At 34.3% G+C, this 19,586-nt stretch overlaps 1 protein-coding gene and 1 long non-coding RNA gene across 4 annotated transcripts in view; one reads left to right on the plus strand and one right to left on the minus strand.

Moving 5' to 3' along the window:
- SPAG16 (sperm associated antigen 16) overlaps positions 1 to 19,586 on the minus strand; it is a 981,678-nt gene that overhangs the window by 477,068 nt on the left and 485,024 nt on the right. For all 3 annotated transcript variants that reach the window (XM_073218142.1, XM_073218143.1, XM_073218144.1), the window contains exon 11: positions 11,670 to 11,813. In XM_073218142.1, coding sequence (XP_073074243.1) covers positions 11,670 to 11,813 — 144 coding nt within the window. The remainder of the gene's footprint in view (positions 1 to 11,669; positions 11,814 to 19,586) is intronic.
- Positions 1 to 19,586, plus strand: part of LOC108397066 (uncharacterized) — a 513,643-nt gene that overhangs the window by 264,288 nt on the left and 229,769 nt on the right. The gene's annotated exons all lie outside the window — the stretch shown is intronic.

Here is a 19,586-nt window from a genome sequence, read left to right on the forward strand (position 1 = left end):
TAGGGCTTCCATATAATTTATCACTCATATTGGAACAATTTTTAGAGTAAGAGGGGATACTATTGATAGTTCTATAAAGATAATAGGAATAAAATGGGACTTTTCTGGGCAAATCTGGATGCTTGGTCATTCCATCCATTATGAAATATCAGAATGCAAATGATTTCAGTTCTCTACTTTTTCCCATATCCAAGCCCTTGACCTGTCACTTTGTAGTCTCACCCTCTCTCACTCCTGGCTCTCGCCAATAGAATGAGAAGGATATGATGTTGTGCCAGTTCAAGGCTGATCCTCAGGAGAATGTGCAAATGCCTGTTGGCTGTCTTGCATAGTCAGGCTTGCTTTTACTTGCACCTGAGTATTCTGTGAGAAAACACCCTGCTTAGCTTGTTGGGGGGATGTGAGAGGCATGGAGAGGATAAGACAGGTGGAAGATTTTGAAGGCAGTCCAGCGGATGCCACCAGAAGCTGAACCACCCTGCTGACTTGGCCTGAAAACAGTGTATGAGGAGCCCAGCTGAGAAAGATTTTCCCTAGAAAAGCCCAATCTTTACTGCTGATCAACAAAATTATGATTTTAATAAATACTGCTTGTATTAAGCTAAAAACATTTGAGGTGCTGTAGTATGCAACATTATTGTGGCACTAGATAACTCATACACTAGCTTAAATCTCTCTTTTGAGATTCAGATTTATACACTAAATACCTTTTCCTGAATGTTCTACAGGCTTATTTAAGGCTTATTTCAAATTCAATAAGCCTTAAATAAAGTTATAAAAGTTTCCAAAAATATATTCCATTACTATATATTCTTTATCTCACAAATCTAGTTTTTCAAGCTAAAAATCTGAGGCCATAATAAATTGTCACTCCCAATTCCAAAAGAACTATTACTGAGTCTATTTCTTACATGTTTTTATGAGTCATTGTTTTCTTCTGTCACCACTCAGTGGGCCTTGGCTGGACCTTCTTAATCAGGGCTCTTGATAAAGAATTAAGCCCTAATGTCCTAATGTATCCATTGAATGTAATATATTAATTTATCTCCTATACATCTAGAATTGGAGAATTAGAAAATGTCACTCAAATAATTTTTTTTTAGGGCTTAATTCCCTTTAGGATTTCAGATTGGAAAAGGCTGGTGGATCTTGCTCATTTTTAACCTGGTCTATTGCAATAGTCTACCTGGCTGTTTTACCTGTAGTCTTCCATTCTTCTAACTGATCCCCCATAAGTTATGAATTGCCTTAGCGTCTGTCTTAGTTTATCAGTGAACAAATTGTGATTAAGAAAAAAAAGTCAGATCTTCTCTGACAAAGATTCTAACAAAACTAAAACAATGCTATATTCAATACATTACCAAGACTTTTTATATTACTTGCCTCGCTATTTATCAGTAATGATACTTAAGTATGAAAACCTACTACTCTAATGTCAGTGTCATTATAATGGTTATTATCACTGTATGATTGACTGTGCTGAGCATTTAATAAAGCTTTTGAAGGAAGATAAAATAAACGGAAGAGCCACGTCATGAGACATTTTGCCCATATGAATGTGGCCCTGGTGCACATTTAAATCAAAGCACATTGCACAGATTCAGAATGACAATTCTTGACCTGTCTTTCAAGGTGTTATGTCCTCTTTCAAGGTGTTATGTCCTCTTAGTTAGAATGCTTTTATATATATATATATATATATATATATATATATATATATATATATATATTATAATGCCTTTCTGAGGTGAAAACTGTGAGCTTTACTGATATTTGTAAAGCAACAAAATTTTCTAACAACTGCAGTAACTTGCCAATGTTTCTTCTGTAATTTAATCAGGCCATCAATCAGCAAGGTTAGGTCATACAAGGTAATATTTCTTTACAGCTTAGATACAGATGAATGACTTTTGGTTTAACTAGAGGCAAAATGTTAGTTCCTCATGACATTTAACAGTTCCCACAGTCATTATTTTGACAGCATCTACTTGACCTGAGAAACTTCTTGTCTATGGAAATAGTCTTAGGGCAAAATTTGCTTATTAAAAAACTCAAGAATTAAAATGACCTTAAGATTCAGTTTTAATCATCCATTAATAATGAATATGGACTTTTTAGTATGATGATGAAATGGACCAGGCTTCTAACTTACCTCACCCAGAGTTTATGAGAATGACCAGGAAAGGATGAAATTAGGGAACAACAAGCTCTAAGTCTGAAAACAAGGAACTTGTCACCAAATGCCCGATTCAAAGGAATGTCTGCTAAATATACTGCACACCAAATTGGTTCGAAGAATGTATGAAGGTCTAGTTTGCAGTTTCTTCTATGTAAAATAATAGCAGCACCAAGCACTAAGAAAAAGAGCCTGGAAACCTACCAATATCTCCTGAGAGAAGAGAGGGCAATGTATGGGACTAGTTGTCATAATACACAGAAGGTTACTGTATCAAAGGGTGTTTTTTCTGGAACAAATGTCTAAAATATAAGCAGAATACCCAGTGGGAACATCCTCTAGACTTGAATGGGTCACAAAAACCTAAAAACAGGCCTTCCTTTCAGGTAAAGGACTAAGAGAAGCAGAAAACTCATGGACCCTTAAGGCTTCTTTCCAGTAAGGGTGTATAAAACAAGCAGAAGCTCTGCACACTCAGACCAGGTTCCAGTTGAATTCTTCCATCTTCATCTTGTCTTTTTTGTATTCCCTAGTTCTTTGAAATGACACTAAAAGTCAGAAGAAGGGGACAATTTTAAAGAATCAGAGAAAATAGCTGTCTCTGTAATCTACTCACTAACAAAGAAAGCAGAACAATTAGCAAACTGCTGAACCATATTTCCAAAATGTCCAATACAACTTAGCATCAAACAAATTAACATCTCAGAGTTAGAAATAGTTGTAGTGAAGTAGGAAAACCTTAAAAGAAGGTCATTAAATGCATTGTGGGTTAGAGGCATTTGTAAAGATGGGATACATGATCATAAACCCCAGTTAGGGAAGGAATTGGAAACTACAAATAATTTCTATAGATGTTGGATACCTATTTTGTTAGGCTGAATGTATCAGTTCCATGTGTGAAATGTTTTCTGCTAACTGGGTAAGTACCACTTGTGTCTTACTATCCAGAAGTATTTTATAAGAGTAAGGCCATGGCAGCTTCTTAGTTTGATCAAATAAATTTATCAGTTTCCTGAACATGCATTAACAACTAGATTAAGACACAAGAGAGCTCAGAGTGGCTGTACCAAGAATGTCCCTTCCTTATATAACATATGATATTTGTAGGTTCTATACATTGTCCTGATTCTTTTCATGCTTTCTATTTGTTGCTATTGTTGAAAAATCTGACATTTTAAATAATATAATGTGGAAACTGTAGAAATTCATTTCCTTTTCTCCAGGATTTGTTGTTCTTGTTGCTATTTTAAATGGCTTTCCTATAATAATTCAATAAAGTCTACATTCTTGATTGCGTGCGGCCACAGAAGGCTGCCTGTTTAGCTAATGATTGGACAGGTAATTGTTAAATACCTTGAACTGATAAGTCATCCAGTCATTGGTGAGTGGCTCTGTGTGCATGTTGGGGTACATCTTCTTGAAGTTTACAACTGTGCCTTAGCTTTTACTTCCTACTCACACAAGCCCTACAAGTCAGCCAGAAGTGAGATACTAGATCCTTCTCCAGTCTTTCCTGGGCATGCTCACAACCCTCCAAACACATATGTCCTCTAATATTCCTAGGAATGTGATGGTGATTCAAAGCTTCATATAGACATTTAATTCTCCAGCTTCTCTCTTTCAGAATTTTGGTCAACTTCTTGTTTGCCTGTTATTGCTGTCTCAGGCAGATACAGTATTGAACATGTACTGTTAATTGTTTTCAACAAATACCCTGTCAAATACTCTATTCATACAGAGTAAATTCTGACTCAGATGAAAAAAAAAAAAAAACAAGCCCTGCACATGAGGATTTCCAGGGGTTTTCCAGAAAGTAAATCTGAGGTCCCTGCGGAAATCTCCAAATGTGTTCTGCTTCTCTGCTTGCTGGTACTGGTTTTCACAGACGACATGATTGTGAGGAAGTTGGTTTTCAAGACTACTATGTAGTTGAGGAGAAAGAAATGGGAAAGGGGCAAGTTCCATGAAAAAGTCACTGTTCTTATCAGATTCAGGAATTTTTCTTGAATAAATACTCCTTGGGTTGGTGCAGGCCTTCGGTTAAATTCCAGAGCTCTGGAAAAGCTGATTGTGACAACATTTGGCAGTGTTCTCTCTGCTTTTTTGGAGAACTCGATTTTTGAAAGTCCTTATTCCACCATTCTGGAAGTCCTTCTCCTTATGATTGGGCTTTTGACTGAAATTTTTTCTCATAATATACTTCAGAGATTTTGTATTTTAGGGTTTTAACTCAAATGAAGGACTAATATTTCTAGTTCTTTTGATAAAGTGATCTCATTAATAACAAGTGGTGTGTGTGTGTGTGTGTGTATGCATGTGTATGTTTGTGAATGTCTCTCTATAATCACATGATACTACTAGGAGTATGAGAGAAAGTAGCCACATCCCTAATCTGGCAATTTCAATTTTAGTTAAATATTTATTGATTCCCTGTAACGTACAGTTGGTATGTTATGTCCCAAGGATACAAAGATAAGTAAGATACAAACCCTGTACTTAATGAGCTTATAGTATTCCATATTTATTTTCTTGCTAGAAAGAGGGAGACAGGCCAATATATGTGCAGACAACACGATTTCAGTGAAAAACATATCTAGGCTAGAATAGGACAAACTGCACTAACAATGTTGCTCTTACCAAATGCTTACTCTAAGCCCAGGACTGTTAAAATGCTTTACACAGGTTTTTCTCATGCAGCCTTCGTGAAAACCTTATGCAATAGGTTATCTTACATTTTCAAGTGAGAATCTGAGGCTCTCAGAGATTAAATAAAATAACACCATTGTTTTTTGTTACATCCACACTTGAAAACAAGTCTCACGTTAGAGTTTAGGGAGAATCAGATCCTGCCATTTGCCTGAGGAGAGCCCTTGGGCAGCCTGTCCAAGTGTTCACTGAGCTCTGAAACTATGGGAAATACTTCTTTTCTTAACATTTTCTCTATGGTGACCATGTATTACTTTTTAAATTAGACAAAATAAAACATTTAAAGAAATATGCTGTTACTTTCAATATGCTTAGCCCCTTCACATAAAGGTGTCAAACTATAGTAAGAACAGAAGTATGACATACACCTCTTCAAAGAATATAAAGGAGAATATTACTATGTAACAGGGCAACTCAAAATTATTTTGGTAAAATTCTACTGAGGTTTCTTGATTATGAAAGCATCTACCTCTGAAACTCAGGAAGAAATAGGACATCACAATCTTAGAGAAATGGCACATCCATCTCATTATGCTTTGAAATTCAAATTATTGGCTTTATGTTTATAGCAAACAGAAAGGTTATCTGTGTTCCTATTTTTTTTTTAATAACTAAATGATATACTTGTCAAGGAGATTTCATACTGTGGTTTTAGGCACTATATCAATCCATGAAACAGGTAGTTTGTACTGGGAAGAGAGGATGAGGGATTTTGTAGAGGCCCATTTATTCACAATTCATAAATCAGCTTATAAGGGTAGAAGTTATGTTTAACAGGACGCTGTCAGCTCTATTTCTGCCACAGGTAGTGAACTCAGAGAAAAAAATGCAGCACTGAGAAATGGTTTAAACCACTAATCCCAACTACTCTCATTTTATACAGATATTTGGGAAGATACATGCTGCTTCACATAACAAGCTCTGATGGCACAAAAGAAAATGCAACCCCAAGCACCAGAGAACTGAACATTGTATTTATATTCAACACTATGTTAACTCATTGAACAGTTCCCTGGTATAGGTAAAGACCAAATAACATATTATTAAGGTAGTGTAGTATGGGTTTTATTGATCTATTAATATTGACCTGGAGATTGACATGCAACTCTGTGCCCAAAGCTAGTTTAAATAGACCAACAATAATAAAACATTTCTGTGGGTACAGGAGGTCAAACACTATATGTTTTACATTCATGAAGAGCAAAACAAAACAAAAATACTATTTTAAAAAGAAATCCTTTTGGTGTTTCTGGCTAACTTTTTTTCCTAAAATATAATCTAAAAATTTTTATAAAGGGAAATATGCATAATTCTTCTGTAAAAACAAAATGAGTTTTTTGCTATGATTTTTAAAGGACTAGTTACATTTTTAAGGGCTAATAACAGATAGATAACATATTTTTCATAGTTATATTTGAATTTAAGTTTATAACTGTTTTTTATGTTTGACTTGGTAAGAGCTTTAGTCGTGATCTTATCAACTCGATAGCATTCTTCTAATGGAGCATGGTATAACCCAGATATCACAATGTACCCTTTCTTAGTCCATTGTGTTTAAGACTATCAGTTTTATAAAAAAAAATTTGACCTATCTCTAAGTTCTTAAAATACCTATTAATGAATAAAAAGAAATAATAATAGGTCACATTTATTGAGCATAAATGTGCCAGGCTATAGTACTTTTGTCTTTCATATGTTACAACATTTAGCCTTCACAGTCAACCTACAAAGTAGATACCATTATTAGATCCACTTCACAGAAGAGTAAACTGACAGAACTTGCAAAGATGAAATGAGACTCTAACACAGGTAACCTGCCACCTCCAGTACCACGTGTTAACTGTTTAGAGCACACTCCACTGGAGTGTGCTTACAGTTCCTGCTTTTTGGTATTGTCCACTTCACCCTTTCAACAGTGCAAAGGCAGAGCCAACATACACTCTCTGCATTACTCCACTACTTCATCATTTTCAGTGGCTGATGAATTACTTTCAACAGTTAGTTCACCAGTCTACCCAGTAAATGCAAAGGGTGTTTTAACTTACCAATGTATGATTGCCCTCCAGTGGTACATATTTAATAACAGCCGGTTCTACAGTGATTAGTTACTCATGTCATTTCTAAAAAGCATCTGGATCCAGAAATTCTACTAAGGAACTTAAAAACTTAGGTACAAACAAAAAACAATTCTACCATACACAATGTACGGTAACTATCAGCTTTGTGTACAGTGTTACTTTGAAACAATACAGACTTTGGAAGACTAACCTTTTAGTAATAAGAGTTTTTAAATGCCTTCAGTCTGTATATGGTCTATATATTTGTATATAATGTTTATAATTAGTTTTTCATGTTTTCCTTTTTGAGTTGTAAATATGTTAGAAAATTTCAGTTGAAAATATCTTAATGAAAAACAAATCATTACCATTAAGGAAAAGAAAAATGTGTCTAACATTTATTGAGAATAAACACTGACTAGAAAGGTAACTAGGTTTGCACAGATATGTGAAAGCTTGGATAAAGGGGCCTTTGTCCTATCTTGATTTTAGGTATTTTTTAGGTATTTTTGCCTGTTTAGTTTTATGTTGCCCACTTTGCCTAATTAACTGTAAGCACCTATTTCACTTTTGACCCATCTAACTCCATGGCATCCAGATTACATTAACTTGCCAGATCTTAGTTTCCAATTGTTTCAAAATCCATTCTCCTTGTCAATTCTAAAAGATGGGGCTTAACAATATTTTCAAACATACATGTCTCAAGCATAGATGCTAAATTTTTATGCATATGTTTTAAAGTAACATCTTGTATCTATTAATATAATTTATAATATGATGTCCTCATAATTGGATCGCTTACATATTCCATGCTTTCCAAGCACAAATCTTAAGTGGTCATTGTATACTGCTTTTTTAAAACAAACAATTGAATTCCATATTCTATAGTCTCTTTAATAGCTTGGAATCTATAATTTTGAAATAGGGTTATAGTTGTGGTGGGTGAAGTATTTTGTTTGTTTTAGAATTACGTTTATGCTCTTTTTGTAACACCAGAAATAAAATTTCTTTTTTATTTTCCTTGTCCACATGAAATTCAATGAACCTAAAAATTAACTAATTTTATGTTTTGTTTTCTAAACTAAAATTTTTGAAAGGCAGAATACTGCTCAAGATGGGAATGCAAAGTAGGACTTCCAGAACTTAGTTGTTTTTTATCCACTCATTTCTGTTTCTTCTTGATTCATTATTAATAATGCTTGATTTCATAGAAATCTATTATTTTATCAAAACTTTCAAACTTTTTTTTAGTGTCTATATGTGGTTTTAATTCCATCCAAATTGCTAAGATTTGTATTTATATTTTCCCATTTTTATTTTTCCAGCAGTTTTTTGAGGTATCTACTTATTTTGTTTCATCAAAACAAAATGTTTTGGATTAATATATATATTTACTTTTTATTCTAATTTGTTAATTTCTACTTTTCATTTCTTTTGCTTTTCTATATTTTGTTGATAAGTTGTACTTTTTAATTTGATTCATAATTCACTCTTGTTTAATAAAGCATTTAAAGTTATGAATTTTACTCTGAATGGTTATATCTCATAAGTGTGGTAAGAATTGTGGCTTGGGATTGTTCACCAACTAGTTAATAATAGTTTACAATTCCTCTTTGATACAATATTCACTTACTTACTTTTTAATTATTTGGGTTTTATTTATTTTAGTTATTGATTTTTTTATCATTTTATTCTATTATTGAATTTTAGTCACCAATTATGATTTGTATAATTGTATTCTGAAGAATTCTTTTATGGTAAAATTTAGGTATAAGATTTATATATTCTTAAAATCTAACAATGAATGATTTCAAAAAATCTATATTCTTTCTTCATAAAGTACAATGTTCAACATATGCTATTAAATGCACTTACTCTTTTATTAATTCTTCTAGTTCTAGTTTGATTTTGTTTAGTTGACAGATTCAAAACTGAGATGCTTTGAAGTTTTTGGTTCTGATGACTATGATTTTGTCAGGATTGTCTTATATTTTTAAGATATTTTGTTTTAGATATTTCAACATCATATTATATGCATCTTGAAGTGATAGCCTAGCAATGTATATTTTACCTGTCAATCCTTCTTTGTATGGTATTAATACTACTATGCCAGTTGTATTTGTTACTTCTGTACTGAAAACATCTGGTATGACAAAGGCTGATTTGGGTCAGTCAGGTGTACCTATCAAGTAGGACTGACCCCCCCCAAAAGAAATCTAGGTTATGCCATAGCAGCAGAAGAGACAGTGGACTGAGTGTCACAGTAAGCACGAGTACATCTAATCGGATGTTACAGAAAATACTCAATTAGAAGTAATTGCAATTAAAAATAAAAAAAAGAAAATGTACAGGTTTATTTTTCTATGTAAAGTGCACAGGAATTAGGCAGGTGTCAGTATACAGTGTGCCCAATCTGGCCTCTTTCAAAGGAGCAGAATCAAGCTGAATATGAAGATGGGCTCTGAGCAAGATGATAATTGCATTCATTAACAAAAGGCCCAACTAAATATTCATTTACTTTGTTTGACTTTTTAATCTAATTTATTGAATCTAATTGACTGAACAAATTTAATCTATTTTATTTTGTTTGACTTTTTAATTACCGGTAAGTGTAAAGAGAGATATGAAAAGCATTATCTTCAACAATAAACTACATTTTTTACTGACCAAATTACCTAAGCCAAAATAAAAATTAAATGTTACAAATTTAAATTTCAGAAAGCATGAATTTCAACAACTTTTAAGACATAAAATATATGCATATATTATATACATGTTATATGTACATGGTCTTCAATGTTGATTTGCATACATTACATTAAACATAAAATGTTTGAGGTCTGAAAGATAAACTCAAGAATTGATTTCTATCTCATATATAAAAGAGCCTTTTGTTATTTTTTCTAATAATTATTTATTATTTTTCATTAATTGTACAAAGAGAACATTTGCTATTCAGTATCTCTCACTTAAAAACACTTAATGGGTAAATGTATTTTCTCTAATTATTTTTATCCCATGCAGTATAGCTGCATTTTACTGAAGGTCTGCCAAAAAAAAGTACTGAATGTAAATTCATATTATGAGTGAATAATGATGTATTTCACCTAATTTTAATTTCAGTAATTGAGCAGGAAAACAAGATCTATTAAAAGGACTGTGTGCTGGTCAAGTACTAATGAGAAAACCTCTGAGTCACGAGCTGTCATGGTAACGGGGCATTATGGAAATCTGATTAGCACGCCTAGCAGCTACATAAGTGATAGGCTACAGGTCTAATTGTGTTGCCTCCGCTTGCAAGATCGGCTTTATGTCCCTGAGATGTGAGGGGTGGTGCAGTTCTCTTTATCTACATATCAGATATGGAATGTACTACATTCAACAATTAAGTTCAAATATCCAGCACTAATGATAAGTTATAGTTTGAGAAAAATTTTTTAAAATGTTTTAAAAGTTTACTCTTCTCATTAGCTCAGATTTCTGAACTTAGTTTATTTTTATTTCAATCTAATTTCATTGACATTCATACCAGGATAAGACAAAGATGGTTTTAAAAAAACAGTTTTGTGAAAATATGAAAATAAATCAATAGAGTCTTTCTAAGAACAAGATTTCCCAATGGAATGGTTTACAAATTGCACCAAGAACTGTGAGTCTCCAAGATAATTAGACCAGAGAGTGTAAGAAAGAACCAGATGCAAGACTGTTCACAAAGGTCAAGTGTAATGATGAACACGAGAAGAAAGTCAGGATTGGGGGTAGGAATTGACCATAAGCAACTGTGGGCAGAACTTTTTGCCACTAGAAATAACATATGTGTGTGTTTATTGGTGTCTTTTCTTCTGTGCCCTTGGCCTTTGGGGTACAAAAAATCAGTGAATTCTGAACATTTCAGAGCTAAATGCTTTCAATTCTGTTTTTTCTCTTTATTATCTGAGTGTCATTGAAATCATTAAAGAAATTGATCACTGCTTTCTGATCCTTTTTGGTAGGCACTTAATTCCAAAAGGAGAACCTGCAAGATTAACAGAGGCAAGGTAAACACTGGCGTGTGTTCCTGACTAGAAATCCACGTGCCTTATCAGAGCTTGTGAGTGCAAGGAGCATTAGTAACAGTTGTCCTGGGAAGCTTATTCCTCTTTTTAAGTGCATCAGCATGTGGACTAAACTTTACCTGCACCAAATATCAAATGCAATCAATCTAAAGTCAATATAATGACAGCCAAAGGAGCATTTATCTACATGTTTCACAATTCAGTGGAGGATATGGGGCTACAGAGAAAGTGTCATCAAAGCCAGCAAAGTACATTCATTTATACAAGTAAGTCCTTGTATAGAGATCTGTTGTACAAGAGATCTATTGTACAGCTTAGAGCCCATAGTCAACAATATTGTACTGTATATTTAAAAACTTGCTAAATGGGTAGATCTTATATTAAGTGATCTTAATAATAATAATAATAATAATAATAATAATATAGTAATAATTAAAAGGAGGAAACCTTTGAAGATGACATGTTTATGATATATACTGGTGTGATGTTATCAATGATGCATACTTATCTTCAAACTTACTTACCAAGTTGTATATATTAAATACATAAATTTTTTGTATGTTATTTGTACTTTAAAAAAGTAGTGTTTTTAAAAGGTCAGCAAAGTAAATAAAAAGAGTAAACAAGTGCCTTCCTGTAGATATTAGGCTGGCTCAGGGAATTGCATGTACTGACCTGGGATGGACGCAGCAATCAGAGAGCCAGTCAGTGTGGCCGAATCCTGTGAGAAGCACGTTGCCTTTGGGGAGCCCCAGCACCTTCCAGAGGCGGTCCTCCCCACAGGAGACTAGGATATCTTTGTTGGGGTGCATGATGACACTGCACAGGAAGAAGGAAGAAAAGAGTTATGGGGAAATAATGGGGAATGACTTCACATCATGAAGAAATGAAATGGTGGAGATTATCCTGTTTCAGCAAAGCAGGACAGCTTACAGGGTGCTGGCTCAGAAGATCCAGATACTATGTCCTGGCTGTAACTCGAATGCTTATAGTTTTTGGTCACCATCAATATTAATTAATTTCACTGGATCTCAGATATTTCATCTGAAGCATGAGATAGTCGGTTTAGATGAATGCTCCTATCTTTATTCTGGGTTGAAAACAGTAATTCTGCTTTTTCTTTTAAAGAGAAAACGTTATGTTAATGGTAATTTGTTGTTAGGATATTGAAACCAGTAGCCATGCTTATTATAGAGAATCAAAATTATTTTCAGACTACAGTTTATCTTAAATCAGGCATTATCCAGGAAAAGATCATGAATCATAACCACATTATCATAGTATATAATAAATACTATAAATGAAACAATAACTCCATGGCCCACTATCTACACAAAGCAAAGGAGATCAAATTTTGTATTAATATGCCACTTAAACTGGCTTTAGTTAATGCACAGTACACAAATTACGGTAATGAATTCAGTGCATAAGGCAATTCTCACACTATAAAGGCATAGAGAGAAATAAGGAAGAAGTATGTAAAATTAATGATTAACACATTAAGCAGTATTATTTGAACCAGGCTATGAACATTGTGACTATTTAAATATTGGAGCTAAACTATTCTCAAATCAAGAGTCTACAAAGTTAATGCCTGATATTATATCTATGGCAATGATGTAATGTTATTTATGTAGAGTTTCATCTATGCTTTACCATGTAATAGAAACAAATGTGCCCGATGTTAAGCACCTATTAAAAACCCAGCCTAAATATTAGCAACAACTTGTTTAATTTCAATATAGCTATCTCATATCAAAGGCATAATGCATTTACTTGCCCATGTAGTGAAGTGAAACAAATAACGATTAAAAAAAATAAAAATTACACATTCATTTCTCCCACCATCGATTCTAAAAATAGCCTTATTTGTTTCTTCTGCAATATAGACTTTAGGAAGTACAATTTCTCAAAGAAATCATGGTCTCAGTCCATAACTACATGGGTAACTCCAGGACATACATGGGAGCAAAACTTTGTTCGCTATGGATCCCTTCTAGTAATACCATTTAACCTCATAATTTTGAGAAAAAAAAATCACGTCCTTGATTTAGGCCCATACAGTTTTGGAAGTCTGATGGTGTCAGTCAGTGTAGGAAACTTTCAGCTCACAGGCATGTGACCGCTATGAGTGGGACTTCTTTCTAGTGTAAAACTGTTTCATTTTTCTCCAGAACTTTGCTGCTCAAAATAAACAGAGTAGAAGGGAAATTATTCATTTTGCAATTCATCATAATGTTGGTTTGTGACTTTCAGAAGGCCAATTCAGGAATTTATTACAGCTCAACTGGGTAGAGGATACATTTATAGAACTTAATTAGAAGAAAAATATGATGAGAGGTAAAAAATGTCAGATTGGAATGAATTCTGTATTCACATACACATAAGAAGCAAACCAAATCCTTGAAGCTACTGAGTATGATGTATGCTGGCCAACACTTTTCCTGGCAGGCACATGCTCACTGGACTAGATGATAAATTACCCTCTTTAAGTGAAGATAACTAAAATCATTGATGTCTTTACGAACTTGGAAAGGTAAGTTTCCCAAATGACTTTTGTGAGGGGAGCTATTTGTGGAAGTTAAGGAAAAATATAAACCCAAACTCACTGGTGGTTAATCAGTTTTGGAAGTGTTTTTCCAGACTCTTCTGATCCCTTCTACTTTGGGGCCTCCTCCAAACCACATGCAGCTTCAGCACCCACTCTGCATGAACTGATCCTTCTAATTGCACTCTGGGTTCTTTGCCCATACATATTTTTCCTAACATTGACTCTTTTTGTTTTTTTTTATTAAATCTCTCATCTATAAATACCTTTTTATTTTTCCTAATCATTCTGGACAAATTTCAGTCAGACACTGATATTCTATCTTGAAAGAATATGATATTTTACTTCATCCATTAAATGGTCTTCAAGTGAAAGGAAGTATTTCCAGCTTATGTAAAAAGGATGTTAATGATTTCATAAAAATCAATTAATAAATACTTGCTATGGAATTAGTTACTAATAAATCTATCACCAAAGACAGGGTCATAGTGACAAAGACTCCTGATCAAGAATGGCAAATCCCAACTCTGTCACTCCACGTGCAAGATGACCAGATGGGGAACATTAAGGGCCATGGACCAGAAGGTATTTCCCTACACACAGAAGTTCAGTGTCACTATCAACTCCATAATAAGGCACTGATGACCAAGATTTCTTCCTTAACATCATCAATTAACAGGAAAAATATTTAATATTGTTTGAAAATGTAATGTCACCAGAATTTGTTGTAAATGCTTAATTCTCACAAATGGCATGAACGCTCATGAGGGTGGAGGTCTGTGTTGTTTGTTTGCTGTATAGGCAACCCCAACAGTGACTGGCACATAGTAGCTACTCAACAAGTGGTTGTGAAGTGTCTGACTGAGTGATTGGCTTTGGTACTCTTAGTTTGTTATTTTATGAGTAAGTAAACAGAGGTTGAGATATCACACAAATTACTCAAGTCCACATTTGGTAATATGTGGAGGGTGAGTTTGACTTTGAGGCTCATGACTTTAGCTTCTTCTACTTAGGCTCAGTTTTTTATAGTTTATTATTTACATGTATGTACTGCAAACATCAATAATTCTTATTTCAGTGATCGAAGATATTATCATTCCCAATAAATGCTTAAGTCATTTTATCATTATTAAGCTCTGAGTTAAAGAACACATCTAGGAATTGTCAGTGTGTGTGTGTGTGTGTAGTATACCACCTGACATAATATAATACCACGTTACATAATAACCTTAAGGTGGCTGGAGAGCCCTGCCCCCAGAAATGAAAATGCAATGTTCTGGTGCTACGGGAGAAACCAGGTGAGTAGCACCCCTCCTTCATTGGTTAAGTGATTTGCTCAAGGTCCTGAAGCCAGAGGTGTCAAAGTGAGAACATGAATTTGAGATGATTCTCTCCAAAGGCCACATCTCTCAGCAAAGTGAAACAGCACCTGAATTGCCTTTTCTGCTTTTAGATAACAACAGGAGCAGAAATGAAGCAGAATGCTGCCTTATTTCTGTCTAGCTATTACTGAGATGCATCTTGAAGTTTCTAAAGAACTGAACAATAATTATTTTCTGGAAGTCGGGCACTGGCTAGGTTCAGAGCAGTGGAGTGATAGATCAAAGAGAAAGAAGTACTTAGGGTCTAAAGCAGAGGTGGGACAAGTTTTTTCTGTAAAAAGCAGAGAGTAAACATTTTAGGCTTATGAACCATATGGTCTCTGCTGTAACTACTCATTCTGCCACTGTAACACGAACGCAGCAACAAACAAACCAGAAATGAATAAGGCTGTGTTCCAATGAAACTGTTTACAAAGTTAGGTGGTAGGCCAGATTTGGCCTTTGGCTCCGAGTTCGCCTCTGCCTGTTCTAAGGCATTTGCATGTCATGGAGCAGACCAGTATTTAAGTATGTAGGCTCCAGAGTCAGATATAAGTTTGAACTCTTGCTCCAGTATTTACTTGCTACGAATCCTTAAATAAGCTACTTCACCAGCCTTATCCTCAGGTTCCTCATCTGAAAAAATGGGAAGAATACACTATTGCTCTCATAGATTTGTTTTGAGAATTAAAAAAGTAAATACATATAAAGGACTTAAAATAGTGTCAGACACATAATAAAAACTCAGTTTTTATTATCATAGTGCAGAAGGACAGGGTCCCTGAGGCCAGCCAGCCTAGATTTGAATATTGGCCTATAACTTACTTACTGGCTAATTACACTGTACAATTTCTCAGCTTCAGTTTCCTTATTTGTGAAAAGGAGGGATAATAAAACTGATTCACAGGGCGTTGTGTTGTGAGGATAAAGGAAGTTGGTATATGTAAAGTAATTGGAACAATATCTGAACATGGTCAGCTCTCCAGAAATGTTATTATTAAACATTATTGCATTTCATTGTATCTTGGCCCTTTATATAGTTTAACTTAAATAATCCATGCATGCCTTTTTTAAGGACCATGGGTAGTAAATTCAGTATGAGAATTGTAGATATTTAGAGAGAAATGATGTTTCCATATGGTTTTGATAGACATTGAATATTGGTGGGCTTTATTTGATATAAAATCCTCTGATGCAAATGCAGCCCCCATATCTAATACTTTCACAAATCAACATAAGGAAGTTTTGGGTTTGTTTCTTTCATGATCCAGCTTTTAGGAATGCACTGATGGAAACAGTGGACAGTATGTACACAATGACTCTTATCTCTGCCTTCATGTCTACAACTAGCACAGAGTAGTTGCTGGCCCAAGTAGAAGGGTGCTGCTGGGCCCTGGGTGTGCTGAGTTGAAGACGGTGCCATTTCTCTCTTCAAGCACTTTCCCCAAATAGGTGTCCCTCTTGTAGACATAAAATGACTTTCATTCTCAAAGACGTCTTCCCAAAGTTCTAGACGTCTTCCCTTGTGACTAGGGTGAAAATAGTACAGGAAAACATCATAAGGATTCAAAAGAAGAAAATGTGGGTGAGTGCTGGCCCTGCTTCATAATCAAGTCTGTCCTGATGAAGTATCAATAAAATGTTTTGTTAAACAATAGACTAGACATGTTACATAAAACATTATGTTCTAACAGAGATTTTTTTCACTTTTATAATAGGATGCATTCCTTATTTTAGACCATCTGATATTCACTTCAAAAGCTCTCCTCTCTAATTGAAATTGTTCTTTCCAGTAGTGGCATTACACAAGGATATTTTGGAGGGAATATGTGTAGGTGTATGGAGAACACTATTAATTATCAGTAGAGTCAGTGACATAAGCACCACTGTTAGACTTTTCAAAGAGAAGAATATTAATCCAAAAAAAGATTGTCACAAGAAAGACTAATTAGATACCCCTGTCTTCACTTTAAGTTATTCAGCATTGTAAATGTTTCCTTCACTTCAGTTCACAGGCTGTAATTATTTCTAACACAGAAGATGCACAGTGGGTTGAAAATGAATCAATATCAAAATGTGTGTCTCATGAACGTGAGGTGACCACTTATCTACTCGTCCTTAGTGACAGCACAAACTCACACATTACATATGCTTTTATCCAGCTTACCAGCGCAAATATACATAAAAGATTTATCTGACTGCTGCTCAGCTAATAATTGCATCTTATACTTGGATATACATCAGGATTTACAAAGTACTCTAACATGCAAAATTTTTTCATTATTTCAACAAATGTGTATCAAGAGCCTACGATGCAGTGTGCAAAACAGGGGCATCATCCTCAGTGAGCTTCTATGTGGATGAGGGGAAACAAAGAGCAACAATAAAATAACCGAACAAAATAAACCAGATATAAGAAACTTATAATAAAGTGACACGCCACGATTTGGTGGGCAGGTTTATTTTTGATGGTTAGGTAAGTCCTCACTGCAGATGTGATATTCTAGCCGAGATCAGAAAAGAAAGAAGGAAGAAGCATCTTGAGGATGATTCTGGGGAAGGTGGTTTCAGGCATAGGTTTTGCATGTGCAAAAGTGCTAAGGCTGAAAGGAACTGGTGTATTCAAGAGACAGACGAAAAAGCCAGGGTGACTGCAGAGGGAGGCGAGGATGACGGTGTGGAGAATGGGTGAGGGGCAGTAGGAAGACAGGGACCAGATCATGTCACATGCTGAGAAGAGAAGGCTGAAATTTATCCTAAGATCATTGAATGACTTATTTATGAGAATGATACATGACTGTAATTATTTAAAAGATCTTTCCAGCTGCTGTGGGCAAAATGAGAAAGTGGGGATCAAGAGAAGAAACCAGGACGTTAGCTAGGAGTGTACAGCAGTAACCTAAGAATAGTGGCTTTAGACCCATTTAACATAAAGCTACGTATTATTCTGACAAATGTCACTTTGATATATTAACATTTTAACCATGATCTACATAGTTGTTCTCACCAATAAAGAATATTAAGTAATTAAGTATAACTTAACGAGTGTCAAAGAAAAATGGAATAAAAACTCATAAAACAAATACGTACACAAAACAAAGTAATTAAAAATATATCTAAATATCAGGCTTCATTAATTTATAGAAGTCAGCTAAGAAAATATGAAAATATGAAATCTTAATACTTCCCTGGCACTTTAAGTTTAAAAATTGTGACATTACATATTTTATTCAAAGCGAAGGATTATTTGTATTGTTGAGATCTGGAATGTAGCACCTTCCTTTCATTTTTACTAGATAGCTATAACATTTTCACATCTATGGATTTATTAATAAAGCCATAGACGGTAGTCATAAAAGCTAATGTCCCCTTTTTATTTTTCTTGTCCACTTCTAATTTCACGTGCACAATAAATTTAGAGTGGAATGGGGTACGAAACAGTCTCCCCTTTGCATTGGTATCTGCCTGGTAGTGCTAACCCCAATCATCAGGGTAATAGGCAGGCAAGACTAGATGCATGGTCTGGCTCATTGATGGAAAGGCCATAAGCAGTAACTTAGATATACTGTGACTCAAAAGGCCGTTTATTAAAAGAACAAGTTCACATGTATTAATGTAACATCCTAACATTCATTCATATTAGTTTGCAGACTAAATCCAAATCCTTTTTAACAAGATACAAATTGTTTGTTTTTTTATCCAAGTATAATGGGTCTACACAACTTTCCAAAAATCTGTTTTATTCTTCAACAAGATAGCACAAATTTATACTTTTAAACTAAAATTTTAGTTTAACTTCAAATATAATAAATTTTCTAGGCAAAGTCTTCAGGTTGGATAAGTCAAATTTTAGGTAACATTAAGTTATATCAACTATTTATAAATACAGGTAATACTATTTTTGTTACTTTTTCTATGTGCTAATTCATGAATTGCCCCATTTAAATTTATAGGTATGTATTTTTATAAGAAAGTAAAAGTCCCTCAATATATATATAAATGTAAAGATTTTCCACCAACACTCAACAGTCAACTCAAATATCATTTATGGAGAGTCAACATATATATAAATATGAAGACTTAGAATCTTTTAAAATATGCCATTGCCTCATCTACACAGCTGCATATCTTTGTTTCACAGTGTGGAGTGAGCTTAAACTTTGGTGAACTCATGAGCCAGGCCACTTCCCAATTGCCTTCCAGATGAATTAAGATCTGGGGAGAGTAGGGACAGTAACCTTGAATAAAAGTCACTTCAATGTATTATGTTTGTTTTCTCACATAAAAAAATGTGGTATCATTTATCCTGTCTCCTTCACTTTAATCTTGTTTTATTTATTGAATAAAAGAAAACTTAGGAAAGGATACTCTTAATCTGAACAATATCACTTCTATATTCTTCAGAAGTTGTTGAACTTTCTAGAATGTGGAAGAAAGACTACTTCAAAATACACAGAGTAAATTAAGTGAAATTTATAAACTCCAAAAGCAAGTGAAGACAGGCCCCATTATTTTGGTAAATGGAATGAAGAAGATCAGCCACATTGGTTAACTACATCCAGATTTATAAAAATACTCCTGGAACCTTCCTGGAACCTTAGCAGCCAAACATTTTACGCTGCATAGTTTTATAAACACTGTGCTTCATGTTATGAAACTGCTGAACTTCTGTATGGCGTAACA

Source organism: Manis javanica, chromosome 12 (assembly GCF_040802235.1).
Source record: "Manis javanica isolate MJ-LG chromosome 12, MJ_LKY, whole genome shotgun sequence".
Classification (NCBI taxonomy): Eukaryota; Metazoa; Chordata; class Mammalia; order Pholidota; family Manidae; genus Manis; species Manis javanica.